We start from the raw sequence: 20330 nt of genomic DNA, 5'->3' as shown, positions 1-20330 counted from the left end.
GAGGAGACCTGGAGGAACGGCTATCTCTTTCAAGCACGCACGCACAAACATGCACGCACACTCACATCCCCGCTTACAACAACTGTGCAATGACCAAGGGAAATAGCGTTGACTTGAACTAGATAGATGGATAAAAGGATAGATGGATGGATATCAAAAATTGACGATGGATCCTAATCTTCACGGATTATTCTATAGATTTTTTTTCAAAAAATATGACTTTAATATGGGCATTTATGTAGTATAAATAAGTATTATACTAATTATAATGTGATCATTCATATGTTTTGTATAAATATAAATAAATGAATAAAAATACAATACATTTATAATAACTGTATTATTGTTATTATTTACCACAGTATAGAGTTATTAAAAATGTCCCACTGTTTGGTTTTTCCCAGTAAGTGTCAAAAAGTTATATTTTTTATGTTATAGTATAAACTTTAAAATGATATGATTTTATAGTGTCACTCGCTTAACGTTTGATAGCTAATTCATTTATATGAAGGGTTTATGACGAGAAGTTACAGTGGTGATCTGAATCCGTGATGTACTCTCGCGAGACTACAGGTAGTCACATGATCACGTTGGGTGAAAACCAGGAAATCATGGGTGTTGTGTAGAGCAAGAAGAGGAACAGATGCTTTAATCCTCGTTTTCCATCATGTCTGTTCGCAAAAACAGTTCCTTTTTGCTTTTTTTAGTACTTATTAGTTACGCTCTCGTTTCTGGCGATGCTGTGAACGTTACTGCTTCGGATTCAGCGGACACACTGACACAAAGCTCGTCTTTGAATCCTGCTGCTGCTGCTGTTGTTTTGGTGAACTCGCCTGTGTTTAAGAAGCCCGACGTGGACTCTCCTTTCTCCCTGAATCTGCTGTCCTCATTCCCTGAAGATGAGGAGATCTCTGTATACTGCAACGATCTGCTGCACATCTTCGGGCAGCGGTATGTGTCCTATGTGAACTGCTCCGTGAACTCAGCCCGGCCTGTTAAAGTCTGCCAGAACTGTTTCTCCAGCTATGGCAGCCTCACGGAGATCTACCTGAACATCTCATCAGACCAGGTGTGTGCTCAGACACAAAGTCTTTTTAGTTAGCAGTAAACTGTCTGCCAGCACAAAGAGGGAAGCAGGCCGTGTGTGTGTGTGTGTGTGTGTGTGTGTGTGTGTGTGTGTGTGTGTGTGTGTGTGTGTGTGTGTGTGTGTGTGTGTGTGTGTGTGTGTGTGTGTGTGTGTGTGTGTGTGTGTGTGTGTGTGTGTGTGTTGAGTCACGAGTCTTGTGATGTGTCTGACTGGTGGTGTCAAATTAGAGGAAACACCAATTCATCTGCTTGACTTGCTATCAATAGCAAACTGAGGAACACACTTTATCTGAGCATGGAATACAATTCATTCACTAATGAAAAATATAGAGTCACTCAAGTGCTGTACTGTAAGTCATTTTTGAGGAACTTGTACTTTACTTCAGTATTTCATTTGTTGGTACTTTGTACTTCTTCCCCACTACAATTCAGAGGTAAATAGTGTGATTAATAATGGGAATATAATCAACACTTAAATAAGATCCTAGTTACACCTGGAGTAAATTCACAAGCTTCCATGCAGTATGAAAAGTCATTAAAACTAGCTGCACCATTACCAGCTTTGATAAACAAATCAGTAAACAAAACATATAATATGTATTATCCTGAAATGGGCCAACCGGCATAATGAGTTTTCTTCTGGTACTTTAAGTACATTTTTAGGCTGTTGTTTTTCTACGTTCACTTGAGGATTTTGAATGCAGGACTTTCACTTTAGTTATTCCTACACTCGGGTACTTCTACTTTTACTTAAGTACAAGATCTGAATACTTCTCCAACCTTATTATAGATTATTACAGTATTGAGTTGTTTTTGTAACAAATACGTGATACTTTGTGTACTTCTGGACAATAAAGTAGTTAAGTACTGCCACTGCTTCATATCATATAAGCATATCATGTTTTAAAAAGTAATAAAGTCCAAAACAAAAGAATTTGAGTAAATAATACAATATTTCTTGGAAGAGCATATACCTAAAACTGTACCCAAATACAGGAGTTGAGGAAATGTAATTAGTTACATTCCATGACAATATGATATATTTTTGTCCCTATTATCATAGAAACAGTTATTTGGAATATTAAAATATACTCAAAACTCTTTAGGCCTAAACGGCACTGATCAGCCAACACAAAATGTAAAGGGTCCCTGGCATGAATAAATGATGAATACATTTTATTAAAAGCAACATTTAGCAAGTTTTACCGTCTTTTTAAACATTTGATTCGTTTTTTTTTTACTTCTCTACCAAGATACTGAGCTAAGCAGGGTTTTTTAAGTCACTCAGGTCCGGAAATTCGTGATGATCCCGAAAAACGTAAATTCAACATGATTAACTTAATGCTATTTTTTTTTTGTTGGTGATTAAATCCAATGGTTCTTCCTCACTGTTCATTATAAAGTGTGCCTGTGTGTCCTCAGATGTCTCCTGGCAATGCGAGCTGCAGGGAAAGCCTTCTGCGCAGTGATCGGCTGATGCTGGTTTATTTGCTCTACAGCAACCTGAAAGACATTTGGAGCAAATCAGACTGTGCCAGTAAGTATTCGGCATGGATTTCATGGACATACCTGAAATGTTGGGATTGAACTTGTGGAAATGTGAATATGTGCCTACGTTTGAACTTGTCACTCACACATATGGGTATGCTTTTGACCACATAGGTCAGAGTGGGGGGTCAAGTAGAGGCCGCGTTCAGTTGTTTTTTTCTTATTGTGCTTTAATGACAGCGGACTATGATCACACTGGATGTTGCAGCACAGGTCAAACATGTGACTTGCTTTTTATTCGAGAGATGAATGGAAGCTGGATCATTGAATTAGATTTGGTAGATGTTGACACTGTTTCCTGCCAGTAGGATTCCATGTGCATGTTTTTTCACATAGAGGACTACTGTGTTTGGAATTACTGTTGATCAATTAATTATTCATTGTGTCTTTAGGTTTGAAAAATATCAGAACAAAGTTTTAAAAAAGGCACATTATACATCTTAAAGTACATGGTAATCCCATCAAATAGCTCATACTTTAAAAAAGATATTCAGTTTACTTTAAAATGCAATAACATTTTCACAAATAAGAAGTTAAAACTATTGGATCTTCTTTTAATTTAATCATTTATCAACAAGTTGTTGCAGTTCAATTCACTGTGGATCAACAGGTTAATTAACCTTTGTATTTTTATTAAACCTGGCTCAGCTCGGATAAACAATGGTAAAGTTAGTTATTTTTAAATTTAATTAAATGTGTCCGTTTGAATTAAATAACCAACCTAACAGCCAGATGTTTTTTCTTCCTGTCGTGCAGACTGTGTCACTAAAGGATTCCAGAGCCTTACCAATGACACATTGTACTTCATGGACTCCGTCAACCAAACTCTCACCTGCTTTGAGAAACATAAAGAGGTACGCCATATATAAATGGATGATGTCTGGGTCCATCATGCTTCTATGTTCAGCTGTTATTCATGATGTCTGTTCTTCACAGGGGAACCATACAGAGTTGTGCAAAAGCTGCAAGAGCACATACAAAGGCCTGAATGAGCTGTACAGCAGAATGGAGACCAATAAAACCATGTGTATTGACATAGAGGATGTGGTATGTATGTCAGGCATTTAAAGAATTGAGTTTGGAAGAGAGAAAGCTGCTCCCCCTACAGGAGTTTGTAGGCAACAAAAAGACCATTAGAGGGGTCTTTACTAACTTTCAGCTTGTGCCAAGATAATCTATTCTGGATATGTTTTTGTCAGGCCGAGACCCAGAAACATTTGATTACAGCTAAAAGAAACAAACTACAGCTTTGAATACGGAATTAGATGTTTTTTTCAATACTTTAGTTTTCTCCAACAATATCTCCTTTATATTTCACGGCATTGATAAGATACACTTGTATCATTGTGTAAAAAAAAGTGGAAAATTGCAAATGGAGCTGTGATTCAGGACTATAAACAGAAGTTCAAGAAGGAAAATTACTCTTATGAAAAAGGTGAAAAATGTACTTGTTAGGGTTGCAGGATTATGCTCCTGTTTCCTCTTCCATTAGTGGCATAAGAGCAAGATATTGTTGCATCCCAGAATGCAGTACACATTTGAGCAGAGAACCTCAACAGGGTCGAATTAACAGTGTCGTATAATTGTGCTCAGCTGAAGTCTATGTTGAATTTGGCACCTTGCCTCGTTTCAGATGAATGTGACTCGCAAACTGTGGAGTAAGAGCTACAATTGTTCCTTCCCCCGCGAAGAGACGGTGCCTGTCATCGCCGTGTCCAGCTTCATGCTCTTTCTGCCCATCATCTTCTACTTGAGCAGCTTCCTTCACTCGGAACAAAAGAAACGCAAGCTCATACACCGTGAGTAACCAGCTTAATTCGCCCATTGTCACACAGAGAGATTTTTCGACGGCGTTTTGAGGGGTTTGGGGTTTCTGTGGAGGGAGGGGGGGGAGGCTGACTGACTGTGATATTGGGGTTTTGTGGGGGTGTTCTAGGTTGTTCTAAAGCATGGTGGGGTTGCCTCCTGCTAACCTCTGGATCATAAACAGGTTTGGAGGATCTATTGTATGTGTTGGCGGATGATGGTTGCCTTGAAGGATCAGAGGTCGTTTACCCAGATTGGGGAGGATGGGAACTTTTTTTGATGAGGGGGGGCTGTGACGGTCAAGGACACATTGGTTCTCATACAAGAACTCTTAAGAACAGATTTCTTCTTAAGTAGCAGGATCAAATGATTTAATTTTTAAGAGCATTACCAAGTGTTTCAGACCAGAGTCATCTAGAGCACAGGTTACGTTTTTTGGGGGGAATTGAATAAGAAAGTTAAGAGAAAAGGAGGAAACATACGTGCAGTCCTAAAGTGGAACACTGTTTGATAAATTAACATGTCTATGAATACTTTACCATTAATCCTTTTTTTTTTGGTCCTTGACGATGATTTTTTTTGAGTCATGACGATTTAAAATGAATAAATGAAAACATTTTCCCACCCCACTGGCCGTTTGCCACGGCCCCCTAGGGGTCCCTGAACCTCACTTTGGGATTCAGCTTTTCAATTGCAGCAGTAAAAGCCGTTTTTTTGTCTTGAGCATTACATTTCATCTTAATGAATTTTGATTTGAAATGTGTTTCAGAAACAGGTAGCGCTACAGATATAAACCTAACAAAATATTACTATTTTCTTCATCATATCATCATCATTATGGCTCAAAAGTGTTTGTTTTCTCTCTGGCTTTTTATTAGACTAATCCGAGAGCAACGCTAAGATTAATTTTATGTTTTCATCTTCTTATTTTCAACAGCAAAACTCGAAACCATGTGGTGTGAAATACTTCTTTTTACTCATTGTTGACAATTTTCTGTAGTGAAATTTGCCCCAAATGAAGCAAAACTGTTGGTTTTATTTGGAAAATGATGGGTGATGTTTAGATTTATAATTACAACGTGACACTGTTCTTGTATTAGACCCATTGATTTATCTGTGGTCATTCAGAGGTCGTATTATCTTCATTATTTCCTGCAGGTTGTACATTTATAATGATCATTTTTTTTGTGTCTTCACAGCCAAACGGGCGAGGTCCTACAACACTCTGATGAACATTCAGGACAAGCTGAGCTGAAGAGGAGACGGGTGAATAAAATGAAAGACAGCGCTTTGTTATCAGAAGCAACGTCCTGGGAGAAGATTTGACTACTTTCCATCTTGAGACTGAGGTTTGAATGTAGAGGACTTAACAACAGCATTCCCCATTTGTTTGTTTGTTTGTTTGTTTGTTTTCACAAGAGGCTGTGATACCCATCAGTATTCAGAGAACTTCAAGGAACTGCACAATTAAAGTGAAAGTAAAAAGCTTCGGTCACTTTGAACATTTGCTTTTATACCCTTAAAATAGTCTTCTCAAAGTGAAGTAAATGCAGAATTGAAATTGTGTACTTTTTAAATGCAGGCACTGTGTTTAAATCCAACTGTATGAATACCTTTATGCACTCCTAATTAGGTGGTTGTTAATGTTGCTTCACAGATCCTCTCCTTTCTCTCAAACAATCTTCACGTTTTGAAGTACATGCTGCAGCATGAGACACACAGCTGTCACTAAAAAGAGTGAGCGGCTTGAATGCAGTGTGTGTGTGTGTGTGTGTGTGTTTGCGTGTGTGTGTGTGTGTGTGTGTGTGTGTGTGTGCGTGTGCGCAAGTTAGCTATCAGGAATATGTGCACTATTTAAGGGTTGAGAAATGGGTTTTCTGTCTCTAATGTATGTCCAGAAGTGAGCAGCAAAAAAGGAAGCACTTGATGTCCATTAGTGGTGACATGTATCTGCTGTAAGAAGAGGGGGTGCACATCAGTGGGGTGGGAGTAAATAAAGACCTAACACACATAATGTAAGAGCACTTCAGAGTACTACACTGTGATGTTACCTGGTTTCCAGTCACTGTTTTTTTTTGGTTGCATAAAGCTTTTAATGTGCTTTGTTGTCGTTTCCCACTGATGTTTAACTTAATTTGTTAAGACTCATTTATGTCTCCATTTAGGAGTTGAGTTGTAAAAAATGCATTTGCTGTGAAGTAATGTAAACCTTAATTCTTAATGCATAAGCCCAAATAAATACTTTCATGTCAAAAACAACCTGCAAAAGCATGTGTAATTAAACCATTAAATTAACCAGTAGGGAACCTTATATACTGATGGACTGTACTGAGACACATTACATTAATGTTTACATTATAAATAACTTTATAGTTCTAATTCAATGCATTTCATGTGAAAATATTGAGTTTTGAGTCTACCAGATATTGTTGGGAATTGGGCTTAAATGACCCACCTGTTAATTTCTTCTAAATGAGTAGTTTTACTTTTCATATTTGAAGTAATTTTGACCAGAATAACCTTTACTTTGAATGCAGATCTTGAACCTTTGCTTTATAGTGTTGTTTTGGTAAACACATAACAGTGACTGCGGTTATTTTACTTCTAATGAGCCCATGTTGTGTTATGGTTAAATCTGTTTCCTCACACAGTAATGACCCTTGTTCTCAGGTTACATTGCCTTGTGTTTCTTGCAACGCGGCTTTTCCTCCCTCATTAGCAGCTAATCTAGATGTGGGATAAAGATACTTGGCCGAATAATCGCAGCAACACATCCATTAAACTCCTTTGGCTTTTTGGTCTTGTGGAGCGCAGCCCATCAGCAGGTCTAAGAGCATTACAGATATGCCGAGTCATATGATCCTGATGCGGCCTGCAGAGCGGCTACAAACACAGGCTTTCCACTCAGTGAAGAGCAGAGGTGGGAAGTAACTAAGTACATTTACTCAAGTAGGCTACTGTACTTAAGTAAAATGTTGAGATACTGTACTTGTGTATTTCCATTTTATGCTACTTTCTACTTCTACTCCATTACAAGTCAGAAGTAAATCATGTACCTCATTACATTTAGTTAATACCTTTAATAACTTACACTTTAATGATGTGAAATATAATCAACACTCAAGAAGGACTTTAGTTACACCTGGAGTAAATTCACAAGCTACCCTGCAGTATACAAAGTCATTAAAACAGGCTGCACCTTTACCAGCTTTGATAACACTTTAATGATCAATATTTATGAAAATATAATATATATTATTCAGAAATGGACCAATTTTCACAATACATAGGTACTTACGTTTGGTACTTTTAAGTATATTTTGATGCTGATACTTTTCTACTTTTACTTGAGTTACATTTTGAATGCATGACTTTTACTTTTAAGTGTTCCTCTGGTACTTTTACTCAAGTACCAGGTCTGAGTATTTCTCCCACCTCTGCTGAAGTGTGTTGAGGGGCCCGGAGCTGCAGAATGACAGCTTTGATTCCCGTTAAGCCTCGCTGCTTTCCTCAAGCTCACCGGGACCTTAAGCAGGACTGAAAGTCAGGAAAACCCCCCGGCTAAATGGACCGCAGCCCGCCACGTGAACAGGAGAACTGATGGAAAAGCTGCAGCCCCCTGTGATTCAGCGATTTACAGTCAGAGTAGTAATGTCATCATTTAAAAATACCAAAAGCCAAGTAAAAGAGCTGCTTTCAGAGTCCATATGTATAGACTGTATGTATGTATGTATGTTCGCCTCAAAAATAGAAGTACTCCTTATTGAGAAGGCCTCCGTTCAGTCTGCATTATAGGGCTACTGTATTATTGGATTATCATTACAGATGCATAGGCCTAAACACAGATTTAATAATGTAGATGGAGCTTATTAGTCCCCCATGTTTATGTTTTTGTAACCAACATTTTGTTTTTGTTTAGTGTTATTGTGGAGGGTTGTTATGTGAAGAGCTTGACACTAGAAGCCTGACTTTAGCCTGCAGAGGAGAAAGGGCTTTTTGTGCACAAGTTTAAAAGGCAATCATGGATCAATATGCAACCTTCTGAAGTGTGATGTGGAAACTCTAAATAGAGATGTGGGATATATATTTTGACTTTAAGTCCATTTTTTTAAGGAATATTTTTTTATTCAGATTAAGATATAGCAATGACTGACCATGTGTATATGGATTTTGAGCATCTTTAACAGGGCACATTGTTTTGTTGTGGAGTGCATAAATAACACAAACACTACATTTCAGGTCAGTGCTGGAGAAAGTATTAAGATAATATATCAGTAAAAGTGTCAATACCTCACTTTAAAAATACCCATTACAAGTAATTGACATTTAAATGGTTCACTTTAATGCGTTAGAGGATCATCTGATATGTAAACATATTGCCGTCAAATAAATACTGGAGAAAAAAAGTATACATTCCACTGTAGAAATATAGAGTAGCATCATGTAGAATTCATGTACCTTACATCTGTGAACAGTACCTCTCTTACCCTAAAAAAAGAATGATTTTAGTATGACGTTAGCGGACATGCAGCTGACTGACGTGTATGTAGATCATTTAATGAAACAAATAAACACGTTTAAATCCATGATTTTTCTTTAAATTCTCTCATGTACGTACACCTGCCGGCTGCAAAACTGAGCAACAGGTTGTGGATGTGAAGTGCTTAATGAGTACGTTTTAGTCGTGCTTTGGATTTTGGTCAATGATGTATTGAATTGTTGTGCCTCATGTCATAAGACGACTGTATTTTCTGGATGTTTTTATGTTACCCGGGTTAATTTTTTGTCCTTTCCTCATACTCCACCCATAGCGACAGAGGAGTGCAGCTTTCGTTACAGGATCAGCCTTGGAGTGTTTTTGTCACTGTGTGAAAGCGAGACAAGGACTTTTTAGTGAGCTGCAAGAAGAACATGTTTCATTTTAAGTACTTAAAAAGCTACATATGAGTGTGTTCATGGGTTTCATTTGTCTGTGTTTTCTTGGCCACAGTTTATGATAGAATGCAAAGGCAGCTGTTTTACCCTTTCACTAAACTGACTGAACTGTGGCAAAAAAACTAAACAAAATCCACCAGTGATTGCTGCCTACTACCTGCATAAGTATTGTTCACCTAATCCACTCACAAAGAGCTTTAATAAGAAACAATGACTGTGAAAATAATAAATCACTGTAAGTGTTACAGTTTATGTGGAAGAAATTAATAAGATTTATGGAAACTGACTCACATCCTGATCTGGACTGCCTGCATGCTCTCGCTCTCTGCCTGACTAAAGTTTGAGAAAATGTGCTGAAGTTTGTGTATTAATGATATGTTTAGAAACCAAATAAATATTGACCTCTAGATATTACGGTCTACAAAAGGCCTGTCATTTTTATGCAATAGGTTGTAAATGCACACTTTATTACAGACGTGCCATACAAATAAAAAATACGTTGTCTTTCTAAATCTAGATTACAGTTTTAATAAAAGCCACTTTTTTATTCATAATATTCTCCATCAAGAGAGTTTAGTTAAAATCCTTACATTTGATACCTAATGATTTAATATTTCACACGCTTTTTCACCAAATTGCAATACACATCTCTTGATTTCTCACATTTGGAAAAATCCAGGCTTTAAATTGTGCAACTCTTCATCCTTTGTCTTGCTCTCTGTAATGCGTGAATGTGTTAGTTGACTTCTATAAATCTGAGGAGGGAATAAAGCAGGCATGTTGAAGCATGACGGCTGAACTGAGGATTGTTGAGAGGATAAATGATGACACAAACCTTACCTTAGACCATGTCTTATAAGAAAGAAAAAACTAGAAGAGCCCAGCAACAAACACCATTGAGCTCATTTAATTTACAACATTATGAACACATTTTGTTATTTTTGTTCCTGTATAATGTTCCTCTTCTGCACAATGTCCCCCCCTCATTCTATCTCCTTATTTAAAAGGTAAAGAAATTGTGCAGCTAAACATTTACAGGCAACATGCTTGTGATGGAAAATAAACTGTATGCCTGTTGGTAAAAAAAGAAGCTCCAGCAGATGGCAAAAAACATACAGTACTTCTCTTTGCACAAGTTACCTTGAGACAAGGCCAGTACATATTTCAGATTTGATAGAAGAGTAAGAGGATGCTCTTCATGTTGTTTCTGAATCTGGCCTTTCTTCTTCGATTTATTAAATCTAATTCTTGTTAAATGACTGTTTTTTTGTTCTTTGACAAGGTCACAGCCTTCTCTAGACTAAATGCCTCTGAATTCTCTGCTGTCCTCCACTCTTCTTCATTCTCCTCAGTGCATGCTACAAAGCAGTGAATGTCACCGTGAGGGCAATATTAAGAAACTGTTAGTCAGGACTTAAGTTGTTGCGCAAGCCCCCCCCCACCACCACCACAACTATAAGCTGTCAGTTAGTTAACTGGCTGAAGGTCAGGCTTAGATTATGCACCTCTCAACCCCTGTGCAATGAATATGATGCTTTGTTGAAGAAGGAGTAAACATATGCCCCTGGGGGTAGGAATTAGCAGACACACACACATGCACCCTCTCTCATAGAGCATATGCAGAGTGAATGGGGCTTATTATACACCTGCGAGTGGGGTCAAAGTCTGTCAATCCCTAGCTTATGGTATTATAATAGATTATAGAATCACTCTCTAATGGCAGTCATTCAGTTTGTAATCTCGGCAGCTTGATGCAAAAGCACTCAGCGTTCCAGCTAAGGGTCTGTTGAAAATAAGGCCTTCTCCTCATTCATCCCTTATTCCCCCTCTCACAAAGGTCTTATGACAAGTCAGCTGTTGGTGACATCACAGATGCTGGATCAGATGTCAGAAACCTTTGCTGGCTGACTTACATCCCTTGTGGCTCAGCAGCAACTGAGGCCACTTGAGGCCAAAAGAGCGGCGAGGTGCCCGGGGGGTGAGTGCGGGCATGAGAGGCAGTCAGGGTAGGGGGGCACTTTACAGGGCAGAAACATCTGACCCATGTGTGGGTTTGTTTGTGTGGACGACCAGAGAGTGCCCATCTTGCCATCAGCTTGAGAAGACATTTATCATTTATCATTTGTGTGAAGTGTGTGTGTGTGTGTGTGTGTGTGTGTGTGTGTGTGTGTGTGTGTGTGTGTGTGTGTGTGTGTGTGTGTGTGTGTGTGTGTGTGTGTGTGTGTGTGTGTGTGTGTGTGGCTTACAATGTCTGGATGTTGTGCATGTGAGTGACTGGATGTCTGTTCATGAGAGATGGCAGTGAAATCTGCATGTGTTTGAAACATCTTCTCAAAAATAAAAGGTTTGGAGGATAATAGTTTGTGGAATCTGAGTCAGTTTTGATCATAAGACAGTAGCGCCACCTCCTGTCATCTTTGAATATCAAACAGCGGTACATCTCATAATCAAGTCTCTGTGCCTGATTCTTTTTGTGAACATTACATGTTATTAATGTTAAGTGTTTAATGCAAGTATTGGCCCTTTTTTTGGCATGCAAATTCATATTTATTACCCAAGTACCATGTATATCTATAATGCACCTGTATAATAAGCTATCATGATTTTTGCAGCCAGTATGTTGCCATTGGAATATTGTTTTTCGTATTGTTTTTGATGGAAACGTATATGTGTGTTAGTGTATAAGTTTGGATATGTTATGTTATTAAAAACAAACTTGCGTCAGGTCTTTAGAGCAGCAAGGAAGACCTCATTAACAGTAGAGTTTAAGTTTTAACAAAACACATTTTCAGCTGACTGTATTTAGAGTTCATGTACTTCTTTTGTACAAATACCATCTATAAATATGCCTTCCAATTTTAGCTTCCTTAATGACCATCAAAGAATACTGCAAATAAAAAGATAGTGAGGCAGTTTTTTCTTGATGTTTATAAATGACAATAACCAGTCAGAGGTTTAGAGACCGGATGCTGCCACTAGATGGCAGTAACATGCCAAATATCTTATTAATGATCAGTATTTAATTGCTGTATTGCTACAACTGCACAGTTAAATAACACGCATTAATATTCCCAAACATGAAAGTGAAACTGTCAAAATGGGATATCAGAACTCTATTGCATGTTTACAAACGTAGTAGGCTACTAGACAGTCTTCAGTTGGATTTTTATTGTTGTTGTTTTTACCTCGCATACATTATGCTATGATCTTTTTCGACAAACTATACCATGTATTTTTTCTTATATTTCAACATACTTTATTTATAAACTGTATATGAAGTGCGAACTGCTTTATTTTTGAGGTTTCAATCTTACGAGCGACACTTGAAGGTAGCACTCTTTATTCCGGTCGCTCTGTCGCCAAGGCAACGTCAGCAAACAGACCGCAGCGCCACAGACCCGTTGCTTCTTCATCAGGACATAATTCAACATTTCTGTCAGAGACTTTTACACAACATACTATGGACATGGAAAGAGGTGATGAGGATCTAGAAGAGGAGTATGGACCGTCTTGGATGTCCGAGAACCAAGAGGACGAGAACTGGTTAGTTATTTTTAAGCTGGTCAGTCACAGTGAACTGTATTTTAGAAAGCCTGACGACTGAGTCAAAGTGGGCTAAAGAATAAGTAGGCTACAGGAAACCTTTATTTTCAAGGAAGTAGGCTATAATAAAAAAGAAAGTATCCTAATCTAATGTAAATCAGACAAACAGCAACAGATATTAGCTGTGTTTGTTTGAGCTGATTAGAGTAAAACATTTTTTTAAAGCAAATATCGGGAAAAAAACACAACACGGTCATAGGAATGAATCTCTGAGACAATATTCAATGGTAGCAGTGTGACCTGATTCCGAATGTAAAACTATTCTTTAGACACTGCAGTTTAACTCTATATTTCATCGTCCTTAGTTTTAGTTTGAATCCAACTGCTTACTGTACACCTTCAGGGACTCCGCACAGGACAGTGAAGAAGGCCCCGGTATAGAGGTCAATGAGGAGCCCTGCGAGATCCAACCTCAAGAGGAGGAGGAAAGTGAAAAGGTTTGTTTAGTGTCCAACCCTTCAGTGTTCATGTCCTCTACATCCACAATAATTTAATGTATCGATGTACTGATCACAATCAACTCTTCATTTATTCAGGATTGACAAATCAACATGATTGGTTGGAATTTGTCTCAATTAGCTCACTTGAACCCACACAGACAAAACAAGTAAAGCCACTTTCTCATGAAGCCTATTTTACATTAAAAAAGAACATAAAACGTTTAGGTAAGATCCATACCAATGAAATACATGTGAGAGCACAAGACAAATGGGTTGAATTAAATCCAACAGGGTCAGCTAAGATAAAATACCAGAACCTGTAGGGAAATTTGCATCACCACCAAACAACCCATTAGATAAAGTGCATTAAAAATATCTGCTATATTATTTAACCTGTCTAATTACCTGCCTATGTTTGTGAGTAATGGAGGCAGGTTGGCCTCAGGACAGTTATGTGCTGTCTGGACAACCTGAACGTTAATTCTTCTAGGTTTTTTTTTGAGTGGGAAGAAAATTAAAGTTGTAAGCCAGGTGAGATTGGTCCTATAAGACTTTAAATCCCTTAATCTGCAGTCTAGCCATGTAGATTTCCCTAGGGGACATCACCCAATAATTCCTGTCCCAGGCTAAGATTTAATGTCACCACACAGTTTTGTTTGGGTAAAGATGTTGTCCACTGCTACACTGCAAGAAACCATCCCTCGATGCCATCTTTTTCCAATTGTCTTGCAAAACGAAGAAACGTTTTTGGTGTACTTTCTTCAGAAAAGTAGTTGTGTTGTCCCCATCATTTCACGTTAGAGGTGATTGTCAGTCCTTGTATTAATAAGTAGGATAGTAAGTTCCCATGAGCCATTATTTTTATATATTATTTAAGGCTTTAATTCAGCTCTACCTTGAGGAGGAAATCACAAATCAGTCCACACTAGACTTTCCATATATTGAAATTTTGTTGATTCATGACATGACACCACTATTTCCATGACCACAAGAAAGGGCAAGAGGTTATAAGTTATGGATCAGACAAATATAGCTAGTGGTTAACGCTGTCCTCCTTTATGATAGCGGTTCCTTCCTCAGAGGATGGTCAACCTGAACAGAGATTTGACGACGTTAGTGACCAACATCCAAACTGCAGCTGACGCCAAAGAGTCGATGCGAAGGGCAGAGCTGGAGGAAGCTCGCAGACAACGGTAATTTTATTTTAATTTTATACATCATTACCTGTTCAACAAAACATTACCTTTGTCCTAACCACACCCCTCCCACAATGAATACAAACTTTACAAAATTTAAGGGCAATTTAACTTTTGACAGCCCCCCACTATTAATATGCTTTTGTCTTTCTTTCCTCTTGTCTGCCTCCGTGTTTGTCTTCCTTGGTCCAGATTGGAGCGACTTGAGAAGGACTCGAGATCCAGCCAGGAAATATTTGAGGAGATCACTAGAGGGTGGTCTTTATCTACGCAGAAAGTGATCCCTCAGGAGCTTCAGGAGGCCCTGAAAAACCAGCAGTGGTTATGTGATGCTCTCATACAAGACAAGAAGAAACTCATAAGTGACCTGCAACAGGTCTGTCTGTCTGTCTGTCTGTCTGTCTGTCTGTCTGTCTGTCTGTCTGTCTGTCTGTCTGTCTGTCTGTCTGTCTGTCTGTCTGTCTGTCTGTCTGTCTGTCTGTCTGTCTGTCTGTCTCTCTGTCCGTCCGTCCGTCTGTCGTCTGTCCGTCCGTCTGTCTGTCTGTCTGTCTGTCCGTCTGTCCGTCTGTCTGTCCGTCTGTCCGTCTCGTCCGTCTCTCTCGTCAACATTTGATCTCTTTTTGTGTGTTATCTGATCAGGAGCTAAAAGTTGGAGATGACCGCTACGTGAAGGACTTGAGGAAGCAGGCCGAGGAGCTGGACCTGATGATGGAGAGGATGGAGGATCAGATCAAAACCCTGATAAAGGCCTACAGGGAGGAACTGGGTCAGATAGAGGTAGAAGCACCAATTACATAATTGCATGTGTGTGATTTATCAGTAAGCAATTGATTCTCCTTATTAATATTGTGATAAGCTTTGGGATAGCTGCATAATGTTGTGGAGGGCGAGGATCCCCTGGCCTTTCCAGGCCTTGGTGTTGACATTTGTGATTTTGTGTAAAACAGCTTGCAATGACATGTGGTAGCATAGCCTACACACCTGCTATCATCATCAGGGTGCTTTAATAATATTGATGACTTTCCAAATGTCCATCTAACATCATCATAAGCTAAACAAGCTAAATGTTAGCATGCTAACAGACAGAGTTAAGATGACAGAATATCATCTTGTTAGCATGTAATGCTAAAATGAGCAGTTAGCTCCATGCATTGCTATGCTGATAGCATGAATGTAGACATCCTTTTATGCCTTTCTGTTTTGATTCCTACTAATGTTTGTCCTTGTGTTTTTAAAGAGAGTTTATAGACAGGAAATTGAAATCGTACTCACAAAAGACGATACGGAGTGGGAGCAACACATGAAGGATCTTTGGGAGGAAGAGGTCAGAACACCTTCACTCTTCTTTCATCTAAATTCACATCCTATGTCTCACATATATTAACTCTGTATCTAATGATATCTATTTTTAGCTGAAGAGGCTGACGCAGAGGACTGAGAAAGTGGCGGAGTATGAAAAGATAATTCACAATCTGATGTATGACACATGGAGAAAGCACAGAATCATCCAGACAGAACAACATGCAAGGTTTCAGGTGTGCACAAGTATTAAGATGCTAAGGTTTCAAGGTTTCAATGATATGAAGTTGTTTTTGCTATGGATTTATTTATTTATTAAAAGCGTGTTCTAGATGAACCCACCTTTTTCTTTGTTGTAAATTAAATTGGAAACCAATAATATAGTTGATGCTGGTAGAGATTTTGATCAATAGACAAGTCCAGTGTTGAGAGGACCTGAATTGCATTCTTGCGTCTGCAGGAACTGGAACGAAAGAGTAAACAACTACATTTGGCAGCGTTAACAAAAGAGCATACACATCGTGAGATTGCAGAAAGCAAATTCACGTTGACTAATATAAGGACAAGGATCAACAGGTAACACACACACACCAAACTACACACCCCCCCCCCCCCCACACACACACACACACACACACAAAGGCACTGTTATATTGAATTCACTGTCTGTTTCTCGGGCTTGATTTGCATTACAGGATGAGGAAACAGATGAATAACCTTAGAGAAAAGTATGACAGTCAGAAAGATGAAATTACAAAGAAGAGCCGGTATTTGTCGGAGGACTACAAACGGAAAATAGAGCAATATGAGTGCATACAAAAAAAAATCAAGTAAGTCATAACAATCCCATCAATTGAAAGTAATACGGAATGGACTGTGCTGCTGAACATTTCTTCTTCTGTTCTCTTACCCTCCGTCCCTCCTTCACCCAGGCACTTTGCAGTCGCTGACGCCAGAAAATTTGAGGAGATGTGGCTAATGATTGATGCCGAGGTGAAGCAACTAGTGGAGAGGGCTTTGGACATCGACTCACAGATCTGCAAGCAGCACCTTGGTTTGGCCTGGGAGCGACCCGCCATGGAGTTCATGGAGCTCTCTGGTCCCATCCAGCCTCAGAGGCAGGTCTGTAAGCCCGGGCCCCAGGGTGTCCCTCAGATGATTCACACTGGACAAGATTCACAGGACAGTCAGAGGAGGATGGACCTCTCAGTAAGGAAGAAAATACAGACTGACGGGAGCGCAGTGCAGAGCGAGAGCGGTGCAGAGGAGGAGGAAGGGAAGCTGTCCATGGAAACGCTGAAGGAAGTGATGGAGCTGCTGTGTGACAAGGCGGTGAGAGACAAGTTCATCATTTATGTTTGATACAGGAAGACTTTTGTACCATCACAAACATATTTATATCTCAACAAACAGTAATAACCATGATTTCTAATCTAATCTTCAATGCGTTATTTATTTATGAGGACCCTTATGGCTGAAGCTTGATATTTCAGCCATTGTCAACCACACTCTGAGCAGAACATGATTGGACTTTTGTGGCTATTTTACTTATTAAAATCCTAACCATAATGTTCTAATTAATCGAACCTATCTCATTTTTAGGAGACTGGAATGCTTATTTACCATACAGATATTAGAAAGTGGTATTGATCTTCTCATCAAACTCTCAGCAAGAAAGCAAATATGTATTTTTTGTTGGGCTAGTAAAGGCTAGGTTCTCACTTTCTCAATGGCCAAGGTGAATGTTTTAAAAGGTTTTGGTTGCTCTAATCATTCTATTTAATTATCTATGACATTATGTGACAAGTAGCTTCGACCAAAATCTCCTCTTCTGTCTGTCCCAGGGCTTCCTGATGGAGGATAAACTCCTGAAACTGCTGACTCCCCTTGATAAGGAGGAGCAGACCGTCGTGAAGCTTAGCTCTATCCTCTGTGTGAGTTCATGGGATGATTCTGTGTACTGTTGGACTGTATGGAGCAAATACTGAGTAAACAACATGTTATATTCTCTTCTAGTATATTGGAATTGAAGAGGAGGATATTCCCAAGTTGGCTGCTTTCTTATTGAACTACAAACATCAGCAGAGGGAGCAGACTGAGGTGAGGAGGGACTGGGAGGAGGAGTTTAGTGGATGGATGTGCTTGATTGGCAAACAAGAGGATTGTGATTAGATAATTACGATTTCTGTATTTCGGACTTTTTGCCTGCAGGATGTTTGTGCTGACCCGGGGGAATCCAGTAACAGGGCAGAGGCAGAAGAGACCAACCCTACGTCTCATCTGACGCCTGAACTCATTTATCCGCACGACGTTGTGCCTGCTCTAAAGCATTTCCTCCGGCAGCAAGTGAGGTCCAGGTAAGAACACGTTTACACTCATTTAACCCTTGTTGCTCAGTTTCAAAAGGTTTTCTGATGTCCTTGGAGGACATACATGAACTGATAACTTAATTTTAGAAATAATTAACCTTTTTAAATGCCAGTTAGTTTAAGGGCACTGTTGTTCCCACAACAATGTAACTATTGTCTGCATACCAAATCCATGGGGAATTCTGAGTATGAAGTTTGAGATATCTCAATGATAAGTACCTTTATTTTGATGCATATTTACTCGTGTGGCATAAAACAACTATGTAACATTTAAATGTGTGTTTACATATTGCCAAACATGTACCTAGAGAGGCAAAAGGGTTGGATCATTCATTTCAACTCAGATATAAACAGGAAATGATGCTCTATATCAGTCTTCCTCAATGATTTTGTGATGCTACAGTGTTCCTGTGCTGTCCTAGGGAGAGCTCTGCCCGCCAGCATCACAGTTTTCCTGCAGCAGCCAGGGATTCTTCAGAGGATGAGGCCTACTGGCAGAGTATGGGCAATGTAATCTCTGAGGATCAACTGAAACTCTGGGAATCAGCGGAGAGCCAACTGAGGCAGTACCAGTGCGTAACAACCACACACACACACACACACACACACACACACACACACACACACACACACACACACACACACACACACACACACACACACACACACACACACACACACACACACACACACACACACACACACACACACACACACACACACACACACACACACACACACACACAGAGCACGCATCCATCGGAACTCAAACATTTTGTTTTTCCGTGTGTTTGCAGGGCGGTGCTGACGGAGATCTTGGATCTCGTCCCTGAGACTGAGGGTCTGCAGCAGCAGAACAGAGAGCTGCGGATGTTGCTGCACCAGAATCTCAAAGTACCTTTTTTGTATATCACACTTTTAGTCGCCAGATATTCATTAAGTGTTAGTATTGAGGTACTTACTATAACTACTAAAAACAGCAAGGTATATTAAAGTATTGGCTTAAAATAATAGAGGAATGTCCTTTTTCTAATAGAAAATGTACTATTTTCAAATTAAATATAAATAGTCTTTGGTTTTCGGTCAGGGCGAATCGAACATGTAGAAATATAGGCTATCAATGTAAATAATATATAATATTTAAATGATTAAATATTAAAGGGCAGAAAAGAATGTTCTTCTCTTCTTACATCCTCCATCTGTCTTCTTTTATTCTGTGATAGGTCAGCACTGATCTGGAGATGCCGTAACCCAAACTCAAACTGGACTCAGCAGAACTCAGAGAGTCTGTCTAAAATGTATTCTGCAAAATAAAGCCTCTATTAAACTATTTTGTGTTTGCAGGTTTTATTTTTTATGCTCTGCTCTGTTAAAAACAATTAACTGCATTATTAGGCAGACACACAGAAGTTCATGTGGGACACAAAGAATGAACAGAATGGTACATTACAGCCGTTTTATCCAGCGGTGAAGAGCTTGTGGCTGAGCTCTGAGGGGACGGAGTAGAGGAGCAGAGCGAGGAAGAGGAGCCCCAGCAGGGCGGCCAGCAGCAGCAGGCAGTGCCGCCTGTAGTGCCTCCAGGCCAGCAGACACAGCGTCCTCAGGGGGCTCAGCAGCCACGACAGGCTGGTGCTGGGACGACTGCACAGAGACACTCAATGAATACACAAATATCATTCCTTACTCCCAAGCAAAGCGGCTGAAGAAGACTGACATGTAGGGGTAGAAGTATCACATATAAATAAAAACTGTTGTAACTGCAACAAAGTATTTTTTGTGCTTTATATTTAGTATTTTTTAATCATTTTTCTTTTCTACAAGTCACCTCTGTTACAGACTATGAAGAGATACTAACTTTTCTGTCATACTACTTAAGATGTAAAATTCAATTTTATATTATTCATTTTGAATAACAAACAAAAGAGTAGTAGGAAACATTCTATTTTCAATGAACTTTTCTATGACATTATACTATATATTATTTGTATTTTTTAAGCATACTTTACTATATTTCGTTAATGACATTTTATGAAATACTATGAATTCTT

The 20330-nt window shown here is 39.1% G+C and overlaps 2 protein-coding genes across 3 annotated transcripts; both read left to right on the top strand.

Annotated features, from left to right (window-relative positions):
• The first annotated feature begins 569 nt into the window (after nucleotides 1–569).
• On the top strand, nucleotides 570–6699 carry ostm1 (osteoclastogenesis associated transmembrane protein 1). The gene is made up of 6 exons (XM_063902507.1): nucleotides 570–1069; nucleotides 2509–2623; nucleotides 3391–3488; nucleotides 3571–3681; nucleotides 4268–4433; nucleotides 5640–6699. Exons 1-6 carry the CDS (start codon nucleotides 668–670, stop codon nucleotides 5693–5695), a joined length of 948 nt encoding a protein of 315 aa, XP_063758577.1. The 5' UTR covers nucleotides 570–667; the 3' UTR covers nucleotides 5696–6699.
• A 6067-nt stretch (nucleotides 6700–12766) lies between these two features.
• Nucleotides 12767–19602, top strand: drc1 (dynein regulatory complex subunit 1 homolog (Chlamydomonas)). Of its 2 annotated transcripts, XM_063902556.1 has the most exons (16): nucleotides 12767–12918; nucleotides 13322–13415; nucleotides 14484–14611; nucleotides 14807–14990; nucleotides 15254–15391; nucleotides 15852–15938; nucleotides 16027–16149; nucleotides 16374–16489; nucleotides 16609–16743; nucleotides 16846–17245; nucleotides 17758–17847; nucleotides 17930–18013; nucleotides 18125–18270; nucleotides 18705–18854; nucleotides 19080–19176; nucleotides 19506–19602. In XM_063902556.1, exons 1-16 carry the CDS (start codon nucleotides 12836–12838, stop codon nucleotides 19530–19532), a joined length of 2082 nt encoding a protein of 693 aa, XP_063758626.1. In that variant the 5' UTR covers nucleotides 12767–12835; the 3' UTR covers nucleotides 19533–19602. The 2 variants fall into 2 exon arrangements, 1 of the variants encoding a protein (XP_063758626.1); XR_010167537.1 differs by lacking the exon at nucleotides 18125–18270 and having other exon boundaries at nucleotides 19506–19550.
• Nucleotides 19603–20330: the final 728 nt, after the last annotated feature.

The sequence above is a fragment of the Eleginops maclovinus genome, chromosome 15 (assembly GCF_036324505.1).
Source record: "Eleginops maclovinus isolate JMC-PN-2008 ecotype Puerto Natales chromosome 15, JC_Emac_rtc_rv5, whole genome shotgun sequence".
NCBI classification, from domain to species: Eukaryota; Metazoa; Chordata; class Actinopteri; order Perciformes; family Eleginopidae; genus Eleginops; species Eleginops maclovinus.
This window is presented reverse-complemented; position numbering and strand designations above follow the sequence as displayed.

Coding starts and splice junctions, on each gene's coding strand:
- ostm1 (XM_063902507.1), top strand. CDS start 668: ATGTCTGTTCGCAAAAACAGTTCCTTTTTGCTTTTTTTAGTACTTATT. Junction 2,624..3,390: donor GAGCAAATCAGACTGTGCCA/GTAAGTATTCGG, acceptor CCTGTCGTGCAG/ACTGTGTCACTAAAGGATTC. Junction 4,434..5,639: donor GAAACGCAAGCTCATACACC/GTGAGTAACCAG, acceptor GTGTCTTCACAG/CCAAACGGGCGAGGTCCTAC.
- drc1 (XM_063902556.1), top strand. CDS start 12,836: ATGGACATGGAAAGAGGTGATGAGGATCTAGAAGAGGAGTATGGACCG. Junction 14,991..15,253: donor TCATAAGTGACCTGCAACAG/GTCTGTCTGTCT, acceptor TTATCTGATCAG/GAGCTAAAAGTTGGAGATGA. Junction 17,246..17,757: donor AGCTGCTGTGTGACAAGGCG/GTGAGAGACAAG, acceptor TGTCTGTCCCAG/GGCTTCCTGATGGAGGATAA.